Source organism: Staurois parvus, unplaced genomic scaffold (assembly GCF_062004578.1).
Source record: "Staurois parvus isolate SC_StPar_1 unplaced genomic scaffold, SC_StPar_1.0 ptg000192l, whole genome shotgun sequence".
In the NCBI taxonomy this organism is placed as follows: Eukaryota; Metazoa; Chordata; class Amphibia; order Anura; family Ranidae; genus Staurois; species Staurois parvus.
Genome location: NW_028317988.1, coordinates 1,944,452 through 1,958,284, shown reverse-complemented (window position 1 = coordinate 1,958,284; position 13,833 = coordinate 1,944,452). Strand labels below are relative to the sequence as shown.

At 43.9% G+C, this 13,833-nt stretch overlaps 1 protein-coding gene across 2 annotated transcripts in view; it reads right to left on the bottom strand.

Moving 5' to 3' along the window:
* Positions 1-12,768, bottom strand: part of BATF3 (basic leucine zipper ATF-like transcription factor 3) — a 40,457-nt gene extending 27,689 nt beyond the window's left edge. Inside the window, exons 1-2 of one of the 2 annotated variants that reach the window (XM_089677849.1) lie at positions 12,420-12,768; positions 12,242-12,333 (exon numbers count right to left, since the gene is read on the bottom strand). In XM_089677849.1, coding sequence (XP_089533975.1) covers positions 12,242-12,328 — 87 coding nt within the window. In that variant the 5' untranslated portion in view covers positions 12,329-12,333; positions 12,420-12,768. Of the gene's footprint in view, positions 1-12,241 lie in introns of both variants that reach the window. The other variant, XM_089677850.1, reaches the window with a different exon arrangement.
* Positions 12,769-13,833: the final 1,065 nt, after the last annotated feature.

Genomic DNA, 13,833 nt, shown 5'->3' with positions numbered 1-13,833 from the left:
AAGGCTGTCCACAAAGTTTAGGAGTGAGTCTATGGGAATGTGTGACCATTCTTCCAGAAGTGCATTTGTGAGGTCAGGCACTGATGTTGGACGAGAAGGCCTGGCTCACAGTCTAATTCATCCCAAAGGTGTTCTACAGGGTTGAGGTCAGGACTCTGTGCAGGCGAGTCAAGTTCCTCCACCCCAAACTCGTTCATCCATGTCTTATTGGACCTTGCATTGTGCACTGGTACTCAGTCATGTTGGAACAGGAAGGGGCCATCCCCAAACTGTACCCACAAAGTTAGGAGCATGAAATTGTCCAAAATGGCTTGGCATGTTGACACCTTAAGAGTTCCCTTCACTGGAACTAAAGGTCTAAGCCCAACCCTTAAAAAACAACCCCGCACCATAAGCCCCTCCACCAAATTTACACTTGGCACAATGCAGTCAGGCAAGTACCGTTCTCCTGGCCACCATCAAACCCAGACACATCCACCAGATTGCCAGAAAAGAGAAGCATGATTGATCACTCCAGAGAACACGTTTCCACTGCGCTAGAGTCCAGTGGCAGCGTGCTTTACACCACTGCATCCGACGCTTTGCATTGCACTTGATGATGTAAGTCTTGGATGCAGCTGCTCGGCCATGGAAACCCATTCCATGAAGCTCTCTATGCACTATTGTTGTGATAATCTGAAGGTCACACAAAGTTTGGAGGTCTTTAGCTATTGACTGTGCAGAGAGTTGGCAACTTCTGTGCACTGTGTGCTTCAGCATGTGCTGACCCCTCTCTGTCATTTTACATGGCCTACCACTTGGTGGCTGAGTTGCTGTTGTTCCCAGTTGCTTCCACTTTGTTATAATACCACCAACAGTTGACCCTGGTATATTTAGTAGCAAAGAAATTTCATGGATGGACATATTGCACAGGTGGCAACCTATCACGGTACCCATTCTTTCACAAATGTTTGTAGAAGCAGTCTGCATGCCTAGGGGCTTGATTTTATACACCTGTGGCCATGGAGGTGATTGGAACACCTGAATCCAATGATTTGAAGGGCTGACCCAATATTTTTGTCAATATAGTGTATATCCATCTGTTAAACCGTTCCTAAATTTCATATATGGCAAAACCTGCAACACTAACCAACGGGTGGTGATTACTGAAAATCTTCTACAAGCAAAACTTGCAATGATGCTTAAGCTTTATGTCAATAAACAAAATGCTGTCACTCATTTAGAGCCCAAGTTATGTATTGCATTGCCATACATTGTGTTAAGACAGCTCATTGAAATGAATGGGCTTTTGACGCACACTTATGTGCCAAAAATCAATCGTGATCCTTTTTTATTTTCGGAATGCAGTAATGCTGGTGCATCGCCTTAATGCACTGGGTGCCATTCAAAATAAATGTCACTGTAACACAGTAATGATTGTTAAGCACATTACCACAAATAGGACCAAATACTTGAATGTGATTTTTTTTATATCAGCTTAAGGACTCATTGACATGGGCGCTGAGGCCCATATTGTGTGAATTGGGCATTTATTTATGTGGCTGCAGCCTCCAGGTGCGGCATGCAGGCAGCCCATGTAAATCTATGGAGATGCAATTGCTGTACAGACACAGCCACTGATTCAAATTTGATGACTGTGCAGGTGCAGGTGAGCAGCCCCAATTGCACACTGTCTGCATTCAGGGCCACTCACTCGCCCACCTTTAGAAATTTGGACAAACAGTAGAACTAAAGGCAAAACCCTTTTCCCATTCTGAACAGAGTAAGGGAGGGTTATATCCCCTGTTAAATTTGTATTTTTGCCACCTGTGTCCCGTTGCGGAGATTTCCCTTCACTTCCTGTCCCATAGCCACAGTAGGAAGTGAGAGAATATCCATCCAATGTGAGGGACATCCCTGGTTTTCACCAGGGCTCACCAGAACTAGTGTCCCTATTGAAAGATTACCCCTCTCTTTCTGTTCTGCTGACAACCAAGAAGTTGAGATTTTATTTTATTTTCACTCTTGGTGATAATAGTGAACAGGATCAATAGAGAGGGTGAATTTCCCTTACGGGGCACAGACTGCAATAAAAACATGACAGGTGTTCCAATCCTTCCCAGCTCCATCTAAAACTAAAAAAAAAATGTTGCCTTCAGTTATAGTTTAATAGAGCAGGTGTGAAACATGACACACAGTAAAATACACAAAAACCTGTGACAGCATCCACCCAAATACTCTCCTACTTCATTGCATTCATTTAATAAAAAGGTGAGCTTTAAGCACAACTTCGGACTAATTGTTATGAGATAAAGGAAAAAAACTGCTCAGACAGCAATACTCACCTTCAATCCAGAGCTGTCACTGGCAGTACCTCCTCTTGTCCACAAGATGTCCTCGGTCTTTAGTGTTGAATGATGCCCTACCTAACTGGTCTGTTGTGAGTGCAGAACCTCAGCGCCCCACCACCTGAGTGCACAGCCTTGCGCTTACAGTCTAATGATGCAAAAAAAAGCAGCTCTCCTCATCAATTAAATTTTCCCACCACCAGGAGAAGAGTGAAGAAGACTCCATGTGATCCAGACTCCGGAATGAAGGTAAGGAAAATATGATTGCTGGGGGAGGGAAGGTGGCATTGGGGGAACAAAGATTCATGCAGTTGGGCTTTAACCACTTCAGTACCGGGCACTTTCACCCCCTTCCTGCCTAGGCCAATGTTCAGCTTTCAGTGCTGTCGCACTTTGAATGACAATTGTGCCATCATGCAACACTGTACCCATACAAAATGTTTATCTTTTTTTTTGACAGAGCTTTCTTTTGGTGGTATTTAATCACCGCTGTTTTTTTTTTTTGGGGGGGGGGTTATAAACAAATGGAAAAAAGACCAAATAGGTTGAAAAGAATAAAAGTTTTTCTTAGTTTCTGTAATACAGTTTTGCAATTAAGTAATTTTTCTTCTTCACTGATGTGCGCTGATGAGGCTGTACTGATGGGCACTGATGAGGCTGCACTGATGGACACTAATGAGGCTGCAATGATGGAGACTGATGAGGCGGCACTGATAAGCTGCACTGATTGGCATTGATTAGGAGGCACTGATGAGGCTGCAATGATATGCACTGAAGAGGTGGCACTGATAAGCTGCACTGATTAGCATTGATGAGGAGGCACTGACAAGGCTGCACTGCTAGGCAGCACTGATGGACACTGGTAAGCTACACTGATGGGCAATAATAAGCTGCTCTGATAGGCTCTTATTGGAACTGATCAGTGCCTTGATCAGTGTAAATGTGTCTTGTCAGGATTGCCGGTTATCGGCTCTCCTTTCCTCAAACAGTGACAGCAAATGAAGAAAGGAAATGCCAATAACCTGCAAGTTCGTTTACATGGGACCAGCTGCAATTGGACACAGCTGATCACATGGTAATGGGCCACTGTGATTGGCCCTTTACCTCAATCTGTGATCAGCTGTGTCCAAAGGACATAGCGGTCAAAGAGCATGCCCAATGCACACACCAGGGAGCCACATTTTGTTATGTTGCAGCCTTATTCCAAAATGGATTAAATTCATTTTTTTCCTCAACATTCTACAAACAATACCCCATAATGACAACATGAAAGAAGTTCGTTTTGAAATCTTAGCAATTTATTAAAAATAAAAAACGAGAAAAAAAACACATGTACATAAGTATTCACATGACACTCAGAATTGAGCTCTGGTGCATCCTGTTACCACTGATAATCCTTGAGATGTTTCCTCAACTTGATTGGAGTCCACCTGTGGGAAATTCAGTTGATTGGACATGATTAGGAAAGGCATAAGCCTGTCTATATAAGGTCCCACAGTTAAGAGTGCATGTCAGAGCACAAACCAAGCCATGAAGTCCAAGGAATTGTCCGTAGACCTCAGAGACAGGATTGTATCAAGGCACAGATCTGGGGAAGGGTACAGAAAAATGTCTGAAGCATTGACGGTCCCAATGAGCACAGTGGCCTCCATCATTCATAAATAGAAGAATTTTGGAACCACCAGCAATCTTCCTAGATCGAGGGAGAAGGGCCTTAGCCAGGGAGGTAACCAAGCACCCGATGGTCACTCTGAAAGAGCTCCAGTGTTTCTTTGTGGAGAGGAGAACCTTCCAAAAGAATAACCATCTCTGCAGCACTCCATTACTCAGGCCTGTATGGTAGAGTGGCCAGACGGAAACCACTTTTCAGTAAAAAGCAAATGGCAGCCCGCCTGGAGTTTGCCAAAAGGCACCTGAGGGAATCTCAGACCACGAGAAACAAAACTCTCTGGTCTGATGAAACAAGGATTGAACGCTTTGGCCTGAATACCAAGCGTCATGTCTGGAGGAATCCAGGCACTGCTCACCACCTGGCCAATACCATCCCTACAGTGAAGCATGGTGGTGGCAGCATCATGCGTGGGGATGTTTTTCAGTGACAGGAATTGGGAGACTAGTCAAAATTGAAGGAAAGGTGAATGAAGCAATGCACAGATACATCCTTGATGAAAACCTGTTCCAGAGCACTCTGAACCTTAGACTGGGGCAACGGTTCATCTTTCAACAGGACAACAACCCTAAGTACACAGCACCCATAACAAAGGAGTGGCTAGGGGCCAACTCTGTGAATGTCCTGGAGTCCTGGAGCCAGAGCCCAGACTTGAACCCGATTGAACATCTCTGGAGAGATCTGAAAATGGCTGTGCACTGATGCTCCCCATCCAACGTGATGGAGCTTGAGAGGTACTGCAAAGAAGAATGGGAGAAATTGCCCAAAAATAGGTGTGCCAAGCTTGTAGCATCATACTCAAAACGACTTGCGGCTGTAATTGGTGCTAAAGGTGCTTCAACAATGTATTGAGCAAAGGCTGGGAATACTTATGTACATGTGAGGTTTTTTTGGTTTTTTATTTTTAATAAATTGCAAAGATTTCAAAACAAACTTCTTTCATGTTGTCATGGGATATTGTTTGTAGAATGTTGAGGGAAAAAATGAATTTAATCCATTCTGGAATAAGGCTGTAACAACAAAATGTGGCAAAGGTTTAGCGCTGTGAATACTTTCTGGATGCACTGTATCATTTCAAAGCTGTCAAGTGACTTTGCCTAGGCTGAGATGATATCATGAATCTGAAGAAGGAATCACCTCAGTCTCCCCTTCCCTAATGTCCAGACTGCAACATTGCAACTTTTGTAGCAAATCACAAGGTGGGAGGCTACAACAGGGGCTGATCTGTATCAGACATTTGTGAACACAGCCTACAACTGCACAGGCACCAGAATTTACATGATTGTATAATCCCTAGGCTGACAGGCTCATCCTGCTGGAGGGAAAAGCAGATAAGGCATTGTTATGGGGATCTTTGTGAGAGATTATAAATACCTGGAAATGTTACACCTACTGTAGACTGTAAAAGTTGATCACACGTGTACTTTCAACTGAAATTCACACAATCTCACTTTTTTCTTTCTTTCTTTTATATCTACTGCTGATAAATCCTCCCAATGCTTCACTTCTGATCCAAAAGAGCTTACAATCTAAGACATTTCACAGTCAATTGTGAGTGAAACTCAGTTAATCTAGAAGTCATTTAGTAATATTTTGGAAGGAGAATAGTTGGAACAAAAAAAGAACAGCCAGATAATAGAAACAAGCCTCTACACATTGAGGGCTCCACACACGGCCATCCAGGGCCCCCTTCCCCACCCTGTTCCCATACTTCCTGTCTGTTATTGGTATGTAGAAGTACTGGCAGTACTGGCAGTTACCATACCACAACACGCCTAACACACAGAACAATGCATGTTATATACTTCTTTGTTTGCTGCCTCTGTTAAGGTGTTCCTTAATATTTACTCTCACTTTCTTTCAAGTATTTTTTCTTGGTTTAAAAATAGCTGCTCGCTTTTTACTGTGTGGTTGTGGGATCTCATTTGACAGTAATATGCATGCGACTCAGATTGTTTGCAGAATTTCTGCAAACTGAGCAAACCATGTGGCCAGGGTGTGAGGGAAAGCAAATAGAATTCTGGGGTGCAACACTAGAGGGATCCCCAGCAGGAGGAGAAAGTCCTGATTACCCTATATAGAACTTTAGTTATCACTAGATGGATCCCCAGCAGGAGGAGAAAGTATTGATTACCCTATATAGATCTTTAGAGGGATCTCCAGCAAGAGGAAGGAGGTCCTGATTACCCTATATGGATCTTTAGTTATCACTAGAGGGATCCCGAGCAGGAGGAGAAAGTCCTGATTCCCCTATATAGATCTTTAGTTATCACTAGATGGATCCCCAGCAGGGGGAGAAAGTCCTGATTACCCTATATAGAACTTTAGTTATCACTAGTTGGATCCTCAGCTGGAGGAGAAAGTATTGATTACCCTATATAGATCTTTAGAGGGATCTCCAGCAAGAGGAAGGAGGTCCTGATTACCCTATATGGATCTTTAGTTATCACTAGAGGGATCCCCAGCAGGAGGAGAAAGTCCTGATTCCCCTATATGGATCTTTCGTTATCACCAGGGGCGGACTGACAACTCATGGGGCCCCCGGGCAATAGGGGATCATGCGACCCTGGTGTCAGTAATTTTTGTATTTTTTTTTAGTTAAATTTCTTTATTATTTTTACCATTGTATTTTATTGTTTTTTACAACTGTATTATTTATTTTTTTTACAATTTTTTTTAGGATCTCTGTTTGGGGGGGGGGCTTTGGGGCAGAGAAAGGAGATTGAGGACACAGTCCTCAATCTCCTTTTCTGCAGCCTTAGCAGCACAGAATGAATGGACAGGAATATCTCTGTACAGAGCTTCCCGTTTATTCATAAGCTGAAATATAGTAAACAAAATTTACTATGCCTCAGTTATGAATGGAAGGAAGTGGCTGGTAAATTACATATTTACAGGCCCCTTCTCCGCTCTCATCCTGGCAGATCCCCCCGCAGCAGCTGCAGGGGAGGAGGGGGATCGCGGAGAGAGGACACAGGGACCCACAGAGAGGACAGGGGCCCGGGGACAGCAGAAATAAGATGGATAGGAGGGACAGTGGGGCGGCATATAGAGGAACAGATTCGTCCATTTCTCTCCTGCAGCCGCTGCATGCCTGCAGGAGGAGGGGAGGAGAAGTGGGCATTCAGTCGTAGCAGGAGGGAAATGGGCGGATTGGTTCCTCTATATGCCGCCCAGGGGCAGACTGACAACTCATGGAGCCCCCGGGCAATAGGGGATCATGGGGCCTGTGTGTCCTTGCCCAAACTCAAAAAAGCCTATGAAAAAGGTACCAGGGGCATCTCATGGGGCCCCCTACTGACCCCGGGCCCTCGGGTAGTGCCCGAGTTTCCAAATGGTCAGTCCGCCCCTGATGCCGCCCCCGCCGCTCCTATCCAGGCGACCCTGGCCCACCAGGTAAATGCCCAGCAGGCAAATGCTTTTATTTACAGATCTGGCTGTTTTTTCTCCCTACTTTTCATGGAGAGGAAACAGCCAGACTTCTGTTCTGTGTACACAGTGTTCTGTGGGTTTGTAAACATAGAACTCTGTGCTGTGATTGGACACAGTCAATCAGCAGGTTTCAGCCAAAATCATTGGCCAAAACCTGCTGACAAACTCATGCTGTGTCCAGTCTTAGCACAGGTTAGCAGGACGCACCCGGAAGAAGGCTGGTAATGTATATTTACGTTCTCAAGTCTGCAACTGCTGCCTGCTTGCAGTTAATCTACTGTGAGCTGGCGGCAAATCGTTAACAATTTTTTAAAAATGTACACAGACATCTTCTCTAGTGAGGAGAAAAGGATACATTTTGTAAAGCGCTCAGCAAAGTGTTGGCGCTATATAAATCTTGTATAATAGTAATAATCATAATACAATGTATCTTTTCCTCCTAACAGAGGAGAAACAGTACCAGGGTCCTAACACTGGTGATCACTGTGATTGGCTATCACAGTGATCATGTGATCAGGAGCTGGTTTTACTGGCTACTGATCACTACTTCGAGACCTGGTGCTGTCATTGACACCTCGGTCTCTGTGCTGGGGGTGCACAATGGAGCATGCTTCAAACACAAACACATGCTGCATTTATGTGGCACCATGGAAATAGCCAATCTCTCATATATGTGTTATATATGTGGCAAGGGTGCCGTGGTTTGCTGGCACCCCTGATAAACCCAAACGGCACTCCGTGTGAGAAGGCTGGTCTATACCCAGACAAAAAGGTTCAAATAAGGTGCAGATTGGATGGACAACTTGTATTGTTTCTGCCCTCGGATTGGTTCAGGATGTGGTTGTATACACTGTTTATGTGTCTCATATACTTTTAAAGTAGAACTCCTCCCAAATAAAAAAAAAAGCAAGAAAAAGCAAGGAGTTGGTGGAATCATTACCATAACCAATTATCCCTTTTGCTCTCATTCTTCATTTGGGAAAAGCAGTGCGCCTTGTTTATGTGACACCCCTGTAAACTGTGTGCCCATCTCATGGAATGGAACCACAAACCAAAAACACTATTTATTTCATGTTTAACATTCAGAGCAAACTCCCCCATCCATCCACATCTCCATGCTTTATTTTGTAAAACACCCCCAAGCATTTCTTGGCCATCTTGAGTAAGGGCAGATGATTCATGTAGAATTTACTTCCTGGAATCCATCTGCCCTTAGCTCAGGTATGCAGGCAGGAGGGTGTATTTAGGTGAAAAGCCCCCTCCTCCCGATAAAAAAAAATGTCCATGAAGACACCTGGGATGTATGGCTTCATTTTGGCCTAGGCCAGAAACCAGCAAGCAACTGAAGAAATGTAAAAAAAAAAAGAATTTTTTTTTTTTTAGAAATCATACTTACCTAGTAGGATGCAGCAGTGTCAGTCACCACTGGCTGCTCTGCCCTGACCCACCCCCCTCCAGTGGGAGGTGAGTGTTTGGCTGTGGAGGGGTTGGGAGCAGCTGGCTCAGGCTCTCAGTAAATCACTGAGAGGTTGAGTCAAGTGCCGGTCCAGGCTCCTCGGTGGATCCTGACCATATTGTCGGGATCTTTCTCCAGCCTGGACTGGCTCTGTGACGTCAGCCGACAGCAAAAACAAGTCACATGAGCGCAGAACGAACTGCACTTCTGTGATCCACAGGAGAAGTACAGCCGAACGAGCTTTTCCTGTACTTCTGTAAATCACATAAATATAATATACTGTCCTATTTATTTACTAATGCTAGCAGTTAATGTTGATTGAGAGAGTTTAACTCCACTTTAATGTGTGCACATTTCTGTGAAGTGTGAATTCAATATAAATAATTTTTCTATTTTTATTTCACAGAACCATTCTGACCCGGATACAAACACGCACACACAATATTTTCAATACATCAAATGCATGTCAATGTACACTTGCACTTGTATAGCCTACAAATTACATTAGACAAGAATTAGGGTTCGGGTATATGTATGTCATGCCACCTAATGGCCATAGCCGGTAATTCGCTGAATTACTTTTTTACTCAATTATTCTGGTTTGGTTGTTATTATTATTTTATTTGTTTCATGTTTGCTTTTTCTTTTTGTAAATATTTATTTTATACTTAGTTATTGGGAGTTTTTAGGCATTTTCTCTGTGCTTTGTACAGTGTAACAGTTCACCGTTTTCTCATACTGGTTGGTTTAGTTCAGGAATAGAGACTTTCCACTTAGCTAAGAGAATGTTCACTTTTCAAAGGAAATGGGCTGAAGCTGTGTTCACTTAGAATACTCAATAATGTGCAAGGAAAATGATATATATTATATAAATTTATATATAAATATATATGTAAATATACCGTTTCCAAAGTGAGCAGTTAGGCCCCTTTCAGACGGGGTGGACTCCATCATCACCTGCTCAGTGGGTGATCTCTCCACTGATCCCTGCTGAGCAGGCGGATGACAGGTCCATGTCCACTGGGCTATGGAGAGCAGACACAGCCCACTGCTCTCTATGGGGCGATTGGATAGAATGGGACCGCTTGTCCATTTCCATCCAACTGTCATCCGATCCAATCCACCGGGCAGATGGGGAACTGATCCCCATCCGCCTGTTTTTAGCATACAGGATCGGATCGGTTGTTGCTCCATAGAGTGCTATGGATGGTCCCATTGTGTCCGCCAGAAAAACTGACAGGTGGACCCAATCATACCGTCAGTGTGAAAGGGGCCTTACTCCTTTAGTAAGTCAGCCCCACTGTGCTGGACACAGAAGGGTATTGGATTCAGTGTATTTTCAGGGCTGGCTCACACTAAGAATGATGGTGCGTGTTCCTTTGCTATTTACATGCATATCACCAAAAAGTAGATTTATGACTTGTGTTTTGGATGCTGTTAACATTGATGCTTCTGCAGATCACAACCACAGCTCATATTGAATGCGGTGCGGGAAATGTGCACAGAACCTGGGTTTTCCCGCACCGCGTTCTGGTCTGAAGAGGGCCCTAGTGTACATTCAATCTGTAGGTTCAGAAGTAAGCCAGCCATAGCCTGAACATTGCTTATAGCATTACTGCTGCTGTGCTGCAACTTCCCAGATGCCACCCGTGCACCCACTTTGTAGTGTATAGTTTTGCTTTGATGCTGCTTAAGGCTGATTTCAGAAGGGCGATTTTGTAGCAGAAATGACTTGCTGCTACAAACCTCTAATGCCAGTGATGCAGCTAGTGATTTACTAGCTAGAGTCACTGCTGATGGTGCTCCTGCATTAGGTTGTGCTTGACTACAAGTCGCTCTCCTTCAGCGATTTGAGCATCATTCCATGGAGATGTAATCTCTATAATGGAGGTAATCGCCATGAAAAAAATCTGACATCAGCCTAAAACTGTCGCAGCATCACACAAAAGGAAAAATGTGTATATGATGAGACCTGGAGTGACCTGCGGTTTAAAGCTGAACTCTGGGAAAAGTAGAATTCCTCCCTTGCAGTGGAGCTGCACCAGCATTGTAAAGGTTAACTGCTTGTTTATATCTAGGGGATATTTAGGTACAGCATTTTACTTACTATTTATACAGATATTCATATAGTGCCGACAATTTATGCAGCACTTTACATATATATTGCACATTCACATCAGTCCCTGCCCTCAAGGAGCGTACATCATCCCCTCCCACAGGCTCCTTTGTGCTGCCAGAGCGGTCCCTGCAGCTTCTCTCCCATGCTCCAGCAATCTAAGGTCCTTTTATATCATCAAGACCAATGCAAAGTCCATAGCAACGCACTGGAAGTAAGTACACTAAAGGACAGTCCACTGCAAAAACGCACATGTTTATGCCTGCCAAAACGCATACTACCACGGTACAGTGCGTTTTGGTGTGGTGCGATTTGAAAAGTCATGTCTGCACCTTTTTTGTGAATTTAACATGAGTCAGCCCATTGAAATCCATTTTGCTGCCCTACAATGTGCTATTTGGGAGCACATGGGCATGCGTGGCAATGCCCAAAAAAAGCGCGGACATACCTCATGGTGTGAATGAGCCCTTAATGTTTCTGTTTACACAAAACAGTCACATATTTTGACAACAGAGTAATATATTTCTTTTGAATTTCAGTCATTATTGTGTTGAAGGAGAGCAAACAGGCAATTCAAAAATGAAAATTGTGTGATTAAGATTCCAAAGGTTTTTCAAAAATTCTAAAAAAAAATCAAAGGCAACAGGAACAAAAGGGGACACACACTGGCCAAAGATATAAGCATTTCCCTAACATGAATATTTACAGCTATTAAAATGGGAGAAGGAAGAATAATCAGCTTTGTCATTGAAACAATAGTGACCAGCCAAAGATAAGCAACACTGGCTTGAATAAAAAAGGTTCCACCATGGGGTATCTGCTGGTGTCCATAATCATGGCAAATGTTGCCTGACCTAGAAAACACTGACTCCATCAGCCCATAATCATTTTTTTACATTGTTGGTAACCAAAAGATAATGTTGGGATTTTATAGGAGAAGGTAAACTGTTTAATCATACTATGGTAATAGAACCTGCTCCATATTTATTTTGGACACTTGGAATTATCAGATGATAATCTAATGATATAATAAATCCTGTATTATAATAATAATAATAATAAAACTGCTTCCAAAAAAAATATATGATAAACAAATAACATAATAATAGGAATATCCATCAATAACAAATAACAAAAACTACATAATAATTATGTGACAAGATTCTATAACTGGATGAATAAAAATCAGTACCAAGAAATGCCCTACAACAGCCCGCTCGAACTATAATCAAACATCGTACCTGTGATAGAGCGTCAGCCTCTGACCCGGATGTGTTGGGTGCACTCCTGGAGTAGGAGCTGATGGTCGGTGGTGATCTCTGTGACATTCTGTCTAGAGTAAGCAGCTGGGAGTTAATAGTGCATACATTAGATGACTGTAGGGACCAATCAGGGGGTGGGAGGAGACAGAGGTGGTACCTGCAGTCGGTTGATGGGACGCAGACTCTGAGGTTACTGAGATTCAGGAAAAGCACCAAGATTTAAAAAAAACAAGGTCTTCAGCCAGCTAGAGCCCAAGGGTACAACATCGCTTGCAAGCCAGGAAGCCCACCAACACCACAGGGGCCAAGGTTAAGTCCATTCAACAGGATGTTGGTGCTATCATAGAAGGTTTGGGATGAAGGCTGCTTTGGTAACCGGAAGCACCAGGACCAAACATAAAGAGGAAGGTGAAGGTCAATCTTCCATGACCCTCGGTGGGCCTGACAAGCAGGTGAAGAGAAGTGAGCAGCTCTTTGTGAGCCCCCGTCCGTTATCAGAGCAACTGCCTCTACTTCTTCTTGGAATGGGCCTCTAGCTCATTTCAAGTAAGTCACGTGAAGGTCCTTTGAAACTCAGAGGAAACCACAGCTCTAGAGTGACAAGGAACTGAGAGATCGCTGCTGTCGGCCGCCACTGTCACTTTAACCTGTGAATTTATGAGTTTCACCACCATATGGCTGTAAGAGAAAACATGCACAGAAAGTCCAGATCTACGGGGAGCAGAGGAGGTCCGAGAAGCACGCAGCCTTTCGTAAATGGGCCCCTCATGATTATGTCAGGGGAAATTACACAGACTGCTGTTGTGTTCCAACAGTTCCCTTAACTTACTTTAGCAGCAAGACGAGTCATGCTGATGTGAATTCAGATTAGTCAGAAGAGCAGAAGGGTGAAATCTTATGGGCAACAGTGTCATTACAGCGATAGAGGTAAATTTCTCTGGGTCATCATTCAAAATGTAAGCCGTCACCCTGAAATATCTACTCATTATCAACAGCAGCTGTCCAGACACAAATACAATGTTCAGGGTCCCATAGTTTCTCATGGATACTTAGGGCCCCCCTGGTCATAAAGCAGCTGTAGGGTCGCACCGCAGCTTTTCTTATTAAAAATACAAAAACACACAATTGTAAAGCAGTGTGGTTTACAAATGTGCATTCTGCTCTACTGGTTTTGGGAGCCCAAATGGGTTGAGCACAGTAAAAATGAATGTGATTTTAAACTTACAGTGCCTTAGTTTTGTCCCCTTACCCCCCCCCCCCCTTTTTCTTACCTGAGCCCTCATTCGATCCAGCACTGTGCCCATCTGCAACTCTTCTCTCCCCTCACTTCCGGGTCTCACTGGCTTTGCTGGAGCACCAGGAGCTGTTGGCTCCCACTGCTGTCAATCAAAGCCGGTGATGAGGGAGTGGGGGGGGGGGCAAGTCCCAATGTCTGTGTCAATGATTGTAGCAAGCGGGGCTCAGGAGCGAGCATGCACAAGTGCCCACAATGAGAAGTGGCTTCCCATGGAGGCAATGGACAGAGAGAAGGAGCCAGGAGTGCCAGTTGGGGACCTAAGAAGAAGGTTTGG